Genomic DNA, 11,288 nt, shown 5'->3' on the forward strand with positions numbered 1-11,288 from the left:
ATGGAAGATGCTAGGTAGTTTTTTATCTTTTTCCATTTGCATGTGTCTCTTAATCTGTTTTTCTGGTGATCTTTTATCTGACTTGAGCATACAAAGAGACCTAGAACCAAAAAGGCTGTCGAGGATGATAAAACACATTTAATATGGCTTTAAATTTTTATCAATTAATACCTCAATAATATATCAATAATTATCAATTAGTGATGTATTATCAATATCAATAAAAAAAGATGTAAATAATTAAAAGAATACATAAATAAAATAGCAATATCACTGTACCTGTGTGAATCTCAAGTAAAGCATCATACTACTCTTTACAGAATGGGTCTGCTGCTCATGATCTGTGGTAAGACTTTATAAGGTGCATAAAACCTTTGAAAAGACAAATGGGACTGATGAAAACTGATTTTAGTTTAATGTGAGCTGTATTGTTGCTTAGAAGTATACAGCATGAAAGAGGACATCAAGATATACTTGGCCAGATGTGTTGCTGAAATACAAGGCCAGTTTCATTCAATTTACTGGTGCTAAGCAGAAGTGAAGAACAAGAGGATCTTCACATGCCAGACTGCAGATTATTTGCAATATACAATTTTAAATAACTTCCAATGCTAAGAAAATTTGAAAAAAAAATTAGTATTCAGTTTTCCATTAGAAAATGCACTTATATTAGGAATGTATTCACTTAATTATTCATTATTTTGGGGGGCGGGGGGCAAAGGTGAGGAAATACATTTATACTTATAAAAATATCAATATTTTATTTTAGTAGCTGAAAAATTCTTCAGCTTTGTGATTTTACTAACTTTATTTCAAGCCAATTTATCTTATTTTAACATATATTTACCCTAGTAAAATGTTGATTTTTGGCTAATTATACCAGCATTATAAAATTATCAAATTTTTAGAATAAGTTTTTTCTCAGAATATGCAAAAAATTTTGAGATTTGATGGTCCTATGGAAGTGAAATGCATTTCAACATGATGGAATTTCCTTTCAAAAAAAGTATAGTACGGATTTTTATTTTTCTCCATTTACAGATGGGTCTATGTGAAGAACCTTGAAATATTTTGATCCTGTATGCAAACTTCCTTGAAACAATTTTTAACATTAGAATGACATTACACAGGGACTTTTCCTGCTAAAGATCCCAGGTCTGCCTGAGGCTGCTGTTGGCACTTGGGATGGGGTGGGCTGTGCTGCACACCCAGGGCCAGCTGAGACCTGACTCCCGTGTGTTGTGCACTGAGGTGATGGCCCCACGTGCTCCCTGTCTGTATTTAAACAGCAAATATGAGCTTCTCCTCCCCTCAGACCAGGAGCAGCACTTGCTGATGTAGGAGCAGCCCCCTGGTCCTTGGACTTCTGGGACAGATCAGGCAGTGAGAAACCCAGTGGGTTTGGCCCACAGTAACCCTTCCTCTGCTTGTGGCTGTCCTGCCAGGAATGGGGGACTAGCCCAGCACACCCCTCTGGTGCTTCTGCTGGTGGAAGAGGCAGTTTCCAACATGTGCCCTTTATCTTCCTCCCATTCTGAGACTTGGGTGCATTGCTGGAATTCCCAGAGCTCTGCCTCTTGGCTCTTGATTTTCCTGTGCATGAAGCAGGCCATATTTCTCAAAGATTTTAGTACCTTTTCTGATGAGATGGAAATGCCCTTTCCCTTTAGGATAACTGAATTCATAATTGAACTCAGTATTAGGGTCCAGATCAGTTGCCAAAGTCATGTGAAATATACAGTGTATGCATTTAGGACAGTATGAACTTTGCACAGTGAAGTGGTCAGCAAATATTGACCCCTATTTCGGAGTGGGAATGAGCAAAGCACTGTTTCAGCCTTACCTTGGGCTTTTGTAAATAGAGACAGCAGCTTCAGCCAGTATTCAGCCACTAATTGGTCATGCTTCCATCTGCACAGAAACATTAATCATGTGAAAAGCTGTTTGCTTTCAGTGCTGCTATCTCTGCATCTTTAAAAATATCCTCCAAAAATTACTTTTAAAATAACCATCTGGAAGGGGCCTTACATATAAACATTGCAAGACTTTGTATGGACACATTAGGCCATTTTGCCTCTGAACTAAATGGAGTTAGGACAATCAGATAGTTCAGATATGGTATATACTCTGTCTTTGGCTTGTAAAATTAAATTTCAATTACACTGAAGGAAAATAAAGCTATTGGCCAGGGGCCATAATGGCCATAAATAACGGAGTCTTTTAAGATTTCCAGACCACAAGAGACTTACTAAGACATTAGTAATTGACAGAGCATACATTAACTCAGTAAAAGCCATGGTATTTTTCACTGTACTCTGAAAATTAATTTCACTGGCTAATATATTTTTTCTTTAAAAGACAGTATAACTCTACATGGATCAAAATAAAGATGTAGTCTTTTTATGGGGTGATTTTAGCATCTTAGTATTGAAAATAGATTGCACCAAATTTCATTCAGTATGTGTTCTGCTGGATTGAGGTACCTTATTTAAATTCTGATTGGTTTTTTTCTTCTGATACCACAAACTCCATTATTAAAAAAATAGATACTTGGATTCAGCAGAATAGGAACTTAGAGTAAAAACTGGGCAATTTTTTTTCCTTCAAATGTGGCATAGAGTTTGGAAGATTTTCAGGAAAATATTTTCCTTGATGGATTATGTCTTGTCTTCACCATCAGAATACTTTTTGACTCCAAGTGAAGCTTTAATAAGCTTAAATTCAGGGATGGAGAATTGTAGAGTGAACCACTTTAACTCAAGCACCTTCATCTGTGGTGGTGCTGGGAGTAGGAGGCAGGGGAACCACTTAGGTGTCTGTCTGCCTGTCCAACAGCAGAAATCAAATGCTTTCTGTTTCCAAGCCCTCATCATCAAACACATGAAATCCTCCCAGGGGTTTGAAAACTTCACTCCCAACACAATCTTGGAAAATACATGCTTCAGGGAAGAATGGATTTGGATTTGTTTGCAATAGGCTTTATGACAACTTCTCTTTTCAAATTAAATCAATATATTGGGTGAAATTTGACCCAGCCCCATTTCTCAAATACATGTGTTTCTCAAAGGTTAAATTTGGCAGAGATGTTCAAAACATGAGCATTCTTTTCAAAAGATGCATGTTTTATACAGTGGATATCTGAAGAAGAGGTAACTCCGAGGCTGAACAGTCAATGAAGCTTAAGGGACTCTAACTACTATGCATTTAAAATGTATCTTATTTTGCAGTTTGTGAGCTGAAATCACCTTCAATGAGTGACTTTCTGTGGGGCCTAGAAAATTCTGGCTGGCTGAAGCATATCAAAGCCATTATGGACGCTGGCATTTTTATTGCAAAGGTAAAGTGTGTAAAATGAGAACAAAACTTGGAGTAAGCAGATACAGAAAACGAGGACCAAGTTCTCTGCTTATGGGTAACTTCTGTTATCTCTTCAGTGATGTTATACCTGAAAAAAGCCCATCTTGCAGTGCTTTGTGTATGAGGAGAGATGATTCTTAGGTGCTGTTGTGTTGATGCTTTTCTAAAATAGTAAACAAAATCTTGAGTTCTTTTGTGCTGAAGCCTCTACTAGCCTGTGTCTTGTTGTGGCAGACATTTGAATGTCCTTACTTTACTCCCCAAGAGTGATTGTTACTGTTTCTTTCCCTATTTGCCCTGCCTCCTCCACTGGTTTCTGGGCATTTTCTTTGTGGAAGTGGTAGTTGTAATATATACATATAGCTATATATAATGTACAATAAGTTATATTATACACAATATATAGCTACTGTGTTATCTCCTCTGAGTTATCAGGCAACCAACCAAATTCACCTCTTGAACCAGCTCCTGTGTATTACCATGGCCAAACTTTAGCAGCTTCTACTTTTATTTACTTGAAAATTCTTCCAGAAAACAGTTTTGGTTTTAATAAGAAATAATTTCCCCTACTCTCCCCCAAAGTAATGTAGACATTTGTCATCTTCCAGCAGTAGCTTTAATTTTGTTGCCCCCAAACTTGTGCTCTGCCTTTTACTGCTATAATTCTTATTTTTGAGATTACAATTTCTTATTGGCCATTTTATTCACATGACCTACTGCCCACAACTCTGCAGATAAAAATTCATGGGTTTCTCTCCTCACTAACTGCTTGATTCTCTTGCATTGCTTTTTCCTTCTCGGTAGGCAACTGTAGTTTCTTACCTGAACAGCAACTGTGCAATAAATACACATATTATTACTCCCAGACCTACTCCTTTTCATTATTTCATAGGAATAAGGTTATTTACATTAGCTTTGCAGTTTTTCCCCAGTGGTTAGTCTTATTATCCTTTGTGCATATGCTTGCTAGCCTAGTGCCTTCTGACATGCATTTTTACCCATTCTTATTTGTACGGTTCTCAGTTCTCTGTTCTTGGTCTTCTGCCCACAGGGGTACTATTTTTGTCTCTTGAGATAAACATAGATAATTTATTATTATTTCTCTTTCCCTATTAAGCCCAAAATTAACATAAATGGTTTTTTTTTCTTCCTCTACAGTATTTTTCCTAACCTACTTTATTTTCTACTTCCTAAATGCAGTTCTCTTTAGAAATGATAAAAGCCAAAACCCTTAGAATTAAAAAAAACAACCACCAACCCTCAAATTCTAAAAATAATACAACACCAGACTCTGGAGAACTCAGTACAATTTCTTCTTTCTGTGTTTATGTATAAAATGGAATCTTCTCTCCCCAATTATTACATTAAAGATACTGATAAAATCTTGGTTATTAGATGTGGAATTTTCCTACTACCACAGACTTCCCCAGAAGCCTTTACAGCATGTCACCAGTGCAATGCAGTGTGCTGCAATGATGTCCAGGCTAGTGATGGCATTGGAAGCAGACATTGCCTTTAATGACATTACCATCAAGATGAAAAATAAGGAGCCATATTGCAAGTATGGCTATGCTTTTAGTGGCATGTAAGTGGCATGAGATATGTTGGAGCATCTGAATCTGTTGTAGGTAGTTGTCTGCTCTGACAGATTGGTGTATTTTAACTGAAACAAATCCCACATCTTCCTGTAGTGGAGCATAAACAGGTAATTCTCAACCACCATATTGCATGGCCTGGGGTGAATTAGAACGTTTCAAATTTATAATGTTTCAAATTTATAACGTTTCATTTGATTTTCAAATGAGACAAATAACTTTATTTAAGAACTCTGTGGTAGAGTAAAAAATGAATGAGCTTTCCAAGTTTCCAAATTAATACTTTCTCTATGGCTCTTGTCTCACTTTTTCTCTCTAGCCATTGTCTTCCTCCCTGCTTGTGAACTTTCTGACTTTTTCTGTATCCTTAGGCTGTGGCTGAGGAAGGTGTGAGTGTGCTTGTTCACTGCTCTGATGGCTGGGATAGGACAGCCCAGGTTTGCTCTGTAGCAAGCCTTCTATTGGATCCATATTACAGAACTATGAAGGGATTCATGGTAAGCGGGTTCTCACAGAGTAAATGAAATAGTATGGCATCACTTCAGATGAATGTCTTTGTTTTAAATAGGAAACAAACTGTCCATAAATATACCCTTTTGTTTTGTTTTGTTTCTCTTAAGTAAGAGGGAAGGCTTCTATATGTTCATGTTATAGTCTCCCAATTTCTCTATGAAACGTTATTCAAGGTGGGGATCAGTTGGTCACCTATGTTTGTTGTTTTGGTTTTTTTTTCCTAATCTTGACAGAGAAACTTTCTCATAGCCCAGAGAGCATTTGTGAAAGCAAGAATTTGTACTCATTTGAAATGAACATTTTAATTTTGAGTGTCAGAAGTAAGCCTTTTCTAGACATTAGATTGCAATGAGCAGCTATATTGGAAAATCTGCTCCTTTTGCAGGTCAATCAGCAGTAGTAAAGCATCTAGAAGTGGTTATCAAGTTACTGGTCACATGTTAAAAAGATGTTTGAGACATTTATAAGTTCCATTTTAGAAAGCAATGAAACAAGATGTTTGAAGTTGTGCTGAAATACTGGCACTCTCTCTGCATCCATGAAGAGTTTCCCTGAGCTGGCAAGCAGTGCTCATTATTTTTCTGCCAGTTCTGAAAATTACTTAGTATTCTAATATTGCTTGCTTACATTGTTCTTGCTTGCCACTTTTCTGATAATTCTAAGAATTAACTGGGATTCCAACACTTGTTTGCACCACCCTGCTGCCTGCTTCAACATGTCAGCTCCACTCCACAACATTGAATGCAATATTCTCATTTCAGGTGTTAATTGAGAAAGACTGGGTTTCCTTTGGCCACAAATTTAACCACAGGTAAGGCAGTGCTAAGGTTTTCCTCTCTATGTATGTATATGTTTATGTAGTCTGTATCTGCTGCCATTCCAGTTCTTCTTTGTTGCTGCCTTATAAAACACAGCAACAGAATGCCCCAGGAAATTGTCATACTCTTTTCTCCAACTATGAGATTTAGCTGCCTGGAAAAGTCAGAGTGAAATATTTCTATATATGCACTGCTAAGGGGAGTCCTGCTGTGAGCACTAAGAGGTCCATGTGAGTATTTGTGTGTGTATTTTGCTTGCAAAACCCCTTTGGACTCCAGCAGATCTCCTCTGAGTGCCAAGGCCCCTCACATAAGTCCCTGTTCATCAAAGGGGCTTCTACATCTTCCAAGGCAGTACTTAATCTTAGGCATGTCTGTGACTTACCTATTACATAATATATACTCTTCCTGTTATAGTCTGTTCTAAAAAACCAGCAAGATCTGCTCAGAAATGTCAGGCAAAGTGGGTAATTTATTTGAACAAGTTATTTTGAACATCAATCCAATGTAAATGCTATAATGTAATGAAAAATGTTTGAAGACTTAATATATTTAAACATGGGTACATTTTCACCTTTTCTTTCTTTCATGACTTTACTTCTATTTTCTTTAAAAATTAAAAATGCAATTTTTATATTGGGGATCAATTACATTATATTGCTTGATTTGAATATAAATTTGTTATAGTTTAAAAAACCAACAAAGTTCAGAAAATCTGAGCATCTTCACAGCACCTGTGAAATTCCATAGGAATTAATACAGTTCATATGATACTGTCAGTTGGTTTTGATTATCAGTGGCACAAGGTATTATGAAATGCAATAACCACTGATAGCTTTGGTTGGCTGTTCACTATTGCTGTATTTTCTTTGATGGTAATAGAAGTTTCAATTTTAGATATTTATAAAATTCTTCTCTGTTGGCATATGTAAATATAAATGCACATACACCCCCCAACCTCCCTCCCCCGAGAATAATTGATTGAAAATGCTTCTTCCTATTATATAGACTAACAAAATACCTTTTATTTCTATGTGTATTTTATTTTCAGTCTCCTTTTCTTCATTGCAAGTGGTTCCAAGAGGCATTTTTATACACAGAAAGTTTCATGTTCACTTGACAGTCACAGCAGCATGTAAACATTTCCCACTTCCTAGAAATTTCACCAAGAGAGGGCAGCTTTAACCTGTTTTCTGCTGATGTTATAATGAGAGCAGATAGCTCTCCTGCTCAGTTTTCTCGTTTGGGGAATAATCTACTATTAAGAAACTGTCTTTAGGCACACTTTTGTCATTAAGTCATTTCAGCCATTCTTCTGATAACTTATGTTACCAGGGTACAATATATACTGATAGCATTAAAACATGGCTATGCAGCAGCCAGCTTTTTGTAGCTGTAATATAACAAGACAACCAATTAAAGAGGCTTTTTTGTTTGCAATTCTGCCTCCATTCTACTTCATGATTCTTGCATCATTTTTTAAAGTAAAAATATAGTAATACTTGAGATTTTAGAAATGAATGCCTAGGATGTACCTTGCACACTAAAGTGGGGGTTAGTTAATTCAGTTTTCTTACAGGAATTCAGGTTATAATTGGATGTATCTTGTCTTGTTTCAGGTATGGCAATTTGGATGGAGATCCAAAGGAGATATCACCTGTTATTGACCAGTTCATCGAATGTGTTTGGCAGCTAATGGAACAGTTTCCTTGTGCCTTTGAATTCAATGAAAGATTCCTCATCCACATACAGCATCATATCTATTCTTGCCAGTTTGGAAATTTCCTGTGTAACAGCCAGAAGGAGAGAAGAGAGCTGAAGTATGAAAATGCTTCCTTTAGTAGCATATTTATGCATGGGGTTCTGTGGCTGGTGGTGTATTGAGCAGTCAGACATTCTCCAGTTTGCATGCATGTGTTCCATAAGGCACAGGGTGTGTGTCTTCTGGCAACACAGATTAATACCAAAAAAAGTTGATCCTCTGCAGTGTAGCTGTGCTGGGAGCATAATCCATGGTGTGCGTGACAGGGATTAGTGAAAACTGACGAGAGCATTATGCCTTCAGCCATGTGGGCCTGCCTTTACTGCAGCCCTGACTAAATACAAGGCAAGCTGGCCCTGTAACTCCAGTATGAAATTATGGTAACTCTAGTTAAGTTCTCAGTTTAAGAGTTACTGCTCCTCTGTGTTTTAACCTGTCTTTGGATCTCATGTCAGGACATTTTAGTCCCGCTCTCTTAGGTACTTCCTTATGAACATCCTTTTTGTCTGGTAGCCCTCCCTAGGACTGAGTCAGCAGACTGTCCTTCTGCTGTCCTTCTGGCCCCAAAGCAATTATGAATTAATCTACCTGCCCTGAGGCCCAAACAAAGACAGCATCATGATTCCTGGCAGTGCTCATGTTTGCATCTGCTTCCCAGGGCCCTGGGTCTTTGATACATGATGACATCCATTGCTTTTCTCAAGCAGCCTGATGATGTCAGCAGTAGTAATGAGAGGAGGTGCTGCTTACTGCTGGCTGCTGCCATTTGCTCCCTTTCACTGCTCAAATGCAGAGCAGCCACAGTGAATGTCCATTTAAAATCAAAACCTTCACAGATCACCACATCCCAAGACCCAACTGTGTAAGAAATTGCAGCTCAGTGGGATAGGAGTGCTTTTAAATGTGGGGATCTCTTTGGTGCGGAGATCTGTCTGAAAACTCACTTTATGGAAATTATCCTCTCCACCTCACAAAGGAACCAGTCTCTCCACCTACTCATTCTAGCTGTTTTTGCTTTATGGGAAATGCATCAGATTTTGCTTTTAGTGAGCTGCAAGGGAATTTGGGTCTCTGTTTCTCTATGCTTGTAACTTAAGTCTAATTCTGTCAAGGAAGCTGATTGTAAACTGGAAGTATGGAGGACAAGAATGCTGCAGCTAAGCTTTAGCTATCCCTGAATTGTAATACAGGCTTTAATATATTTTTATTTAATGTACTGTTTTTCAGAATCAAAGAAAGAACGTATTCATTGTGGGCTCACTTGTGGAAAAATCGTGCCGATTACCTGAATCCTTTATACAGGTCAGACCACAGTCAAACCCAAGGGACCCTGCACCCACAGATAGCTCCATGCAACTTCTTGTACAAGTAGGTACTACCACTTGCTGCTGGGAATTGTAGCATGGGTTAGTACAGAACAGAATGCCTCTGTATATAAGTATTTCCTGTTCTATAAGGCCATTGATAGAGAGTAAATTCAGTATCAGATGCAGGATGTTTGTTCCTTGGGTGCTCATAGTGAGCCAACACCTCTGCACCATTCCACAACAGAGTATTAGTCTGAAAAGAAGATTAAGATTAAAGCTATATTGATAGTTGTGTGTCCTAATTTCAAGGTTACTCACTTCTTCCACTGAGAAATGCTTCTTTCAGTCCTGTTGTCATCTGCTGTTTCTAAATTTACAGTCACTTTAACTTCTTCCATTCCAAGATTATGTGATGTTAGTTTGGATCAATTGGTGTCAAAAGTAAAAAGGATCTTTTCAAGAAATCATATTATTTCATTGCTAAAACAAGTATTTTGTAAAAAAACCCCAGACTTTGCCCATGATGTTACATCAGGTAAAACGAAGTTAAGTTTTTTCTGATATTTCATCAAAATATAACAAAATACCATCTCTTCAGAAATGTTACCATTGACATTCTGAGTTAATTAATTGTGCCATTACTCTTAACACACTTTGGGAGAACTTGAATAGAAATTCATTAAAACTATCATTTAAGTAAAACTGATCAGTTTGTTTTCCAGTTGCGAGTAATAGCACCTGTTAAAAAGTCAATAAAATCCTAAATGACAAAAATTGAATTCTTTCATGTCTATATACCAGGTCACATCCACTTTAAAACAATTTAAAAATAGTCATTAATCGTATTCTTTGGGATAGTGGGATTTATAAAAGAAGTACTGATACAGCAGATCCTCCAATGGATAAGTAATCCTGTTGATTTTAATCTAATTACTTGGGTGCGTAAAGATTTCCAAGCATGAGCTATCAGATGATAAACTTAAGGGGGGATGTGATTTAAATAGTATATTATTGGGATAGGAATAATAAGCCACCAAGCAGCATGCACGGGCTCCAAAAATATCTGTCAGCTCCTTGGCCAGACAGCTGCAGCTGACAGCAGGGCTCTGCTACTTAACCTGTCTGGTGAACTGGTTACACACCCAGGGCCTGCCTGTGGCCCTATGCCAGCAAGGCAGGAGAGCTCCAGAGTAACACAGAATTCCAAAGCTGAGGTCACGGGAAATTGAACAACAATTGAGAACTACAAATATGAAAAACTGTCTTTACTAACATTGGCTATTTTATAGGTACCATTGCTCTAAAGCCCATAGCGTAGAACAGTAATACCAAAAAGAAGCTTGCGAAGTTTTGCATTCAGCAAACCTTTCTCAGTTGTGGTCTAAACTACATTCATCTTTCTTTCTATTGTCTATCAGAATTAATTTGAGCTGCTTATGTCCAGCTGCCTATGAGTTGCACCTTCAGGATAGAGGAAATGCAAATGAACAATGAACTTTGCTAAATAGTCTACGAACTTATGTGCACTCTAATAATGAATAAGCATGGATAGATAATTTAGGACAATATGTGTCTGGGGAAAAAAACAAAACAAAACAAAACGTGTGCATTGAAGTCTCATGAGGCTACTTCACTAAATAGGAAAATTGCTGACCTTGCCATCAATTCCAGGTTCTGGAGTGGTATGTACAACCGCTTTGAAAAGGGGCTGCATCCTCGACAGTCAGTTACTGATTATCTGATGGCAGTGAAGGAAGAAACTCAGCAGCTGGAGGAAGAGCTGGAAGTCTTGCAAGAGGTAATAAACAGCTGAGCTTGATACCCCAGACTTGGTAACTGATGATAAATTAAACCCAGCTCCATATGCTGCAGAGTCCGCTACACATGACATCCTTTTCTGGAAGGAGGATGTTCAACCATCCTCTTTGTTCTCAGA

The 11,288-nt window shown here is 37.7% G+C and overlaps 1 protein-coding gene across 1 annotated transcript in view; it reads left to right on the forward strand.

Moving 5' to 3' along the window:
• MTMR7 (myotubularin related protein 7) overlaps positions 1 to 11,288 on the forward strand; it is a 44,735-nt gene that overhangs the window by 30,906 nt on the left and 2,541 nt on the right. The window contains exons 8-13 of the mRNA XM_036382903.2: positions 3,228 to 3,337; positions 5,324 to 5,449; positions 6,227 to 6,276; positions 7,903 to 8,103; positions 9,273 to 9,413; positions 11,024 to 11,150. Coding sequence (XP_036238796.1) covers positions 3,228 to 3,337; positions 5,324 to 5,449; positions 6,227 to 6,276; positions 7,903 to 8,103; positions 9,273 to 9,413; positions 11,024 to 11,150 — 755 coding nt within the window. The remainder of the gene's footprint in view (positions 1 to 3,227; positions 3,338 to 5,323; positions 5,450 to 6,226; positions 6,277 to 7,902; positions 8,104 to 9,272; positions 9,414 to 11,023; positions 11,151 to 11,288) is intronic.

The sequence above is a fragment of the Molothrus ater genome, chromosome 4 (assembly GCF_012460135.2).
Source record: "Molothrus ater isolate BHLD 08-10-18 breed brown headed cowbird chromosome 4, BPBGC_Mater_1.1, whole genome shotgun sequence".
NCBI lineage: Eukaryota > Metazoa > Chordata > Aves > Passeriformes > Icteridae > Molothrus > Molothrus ater.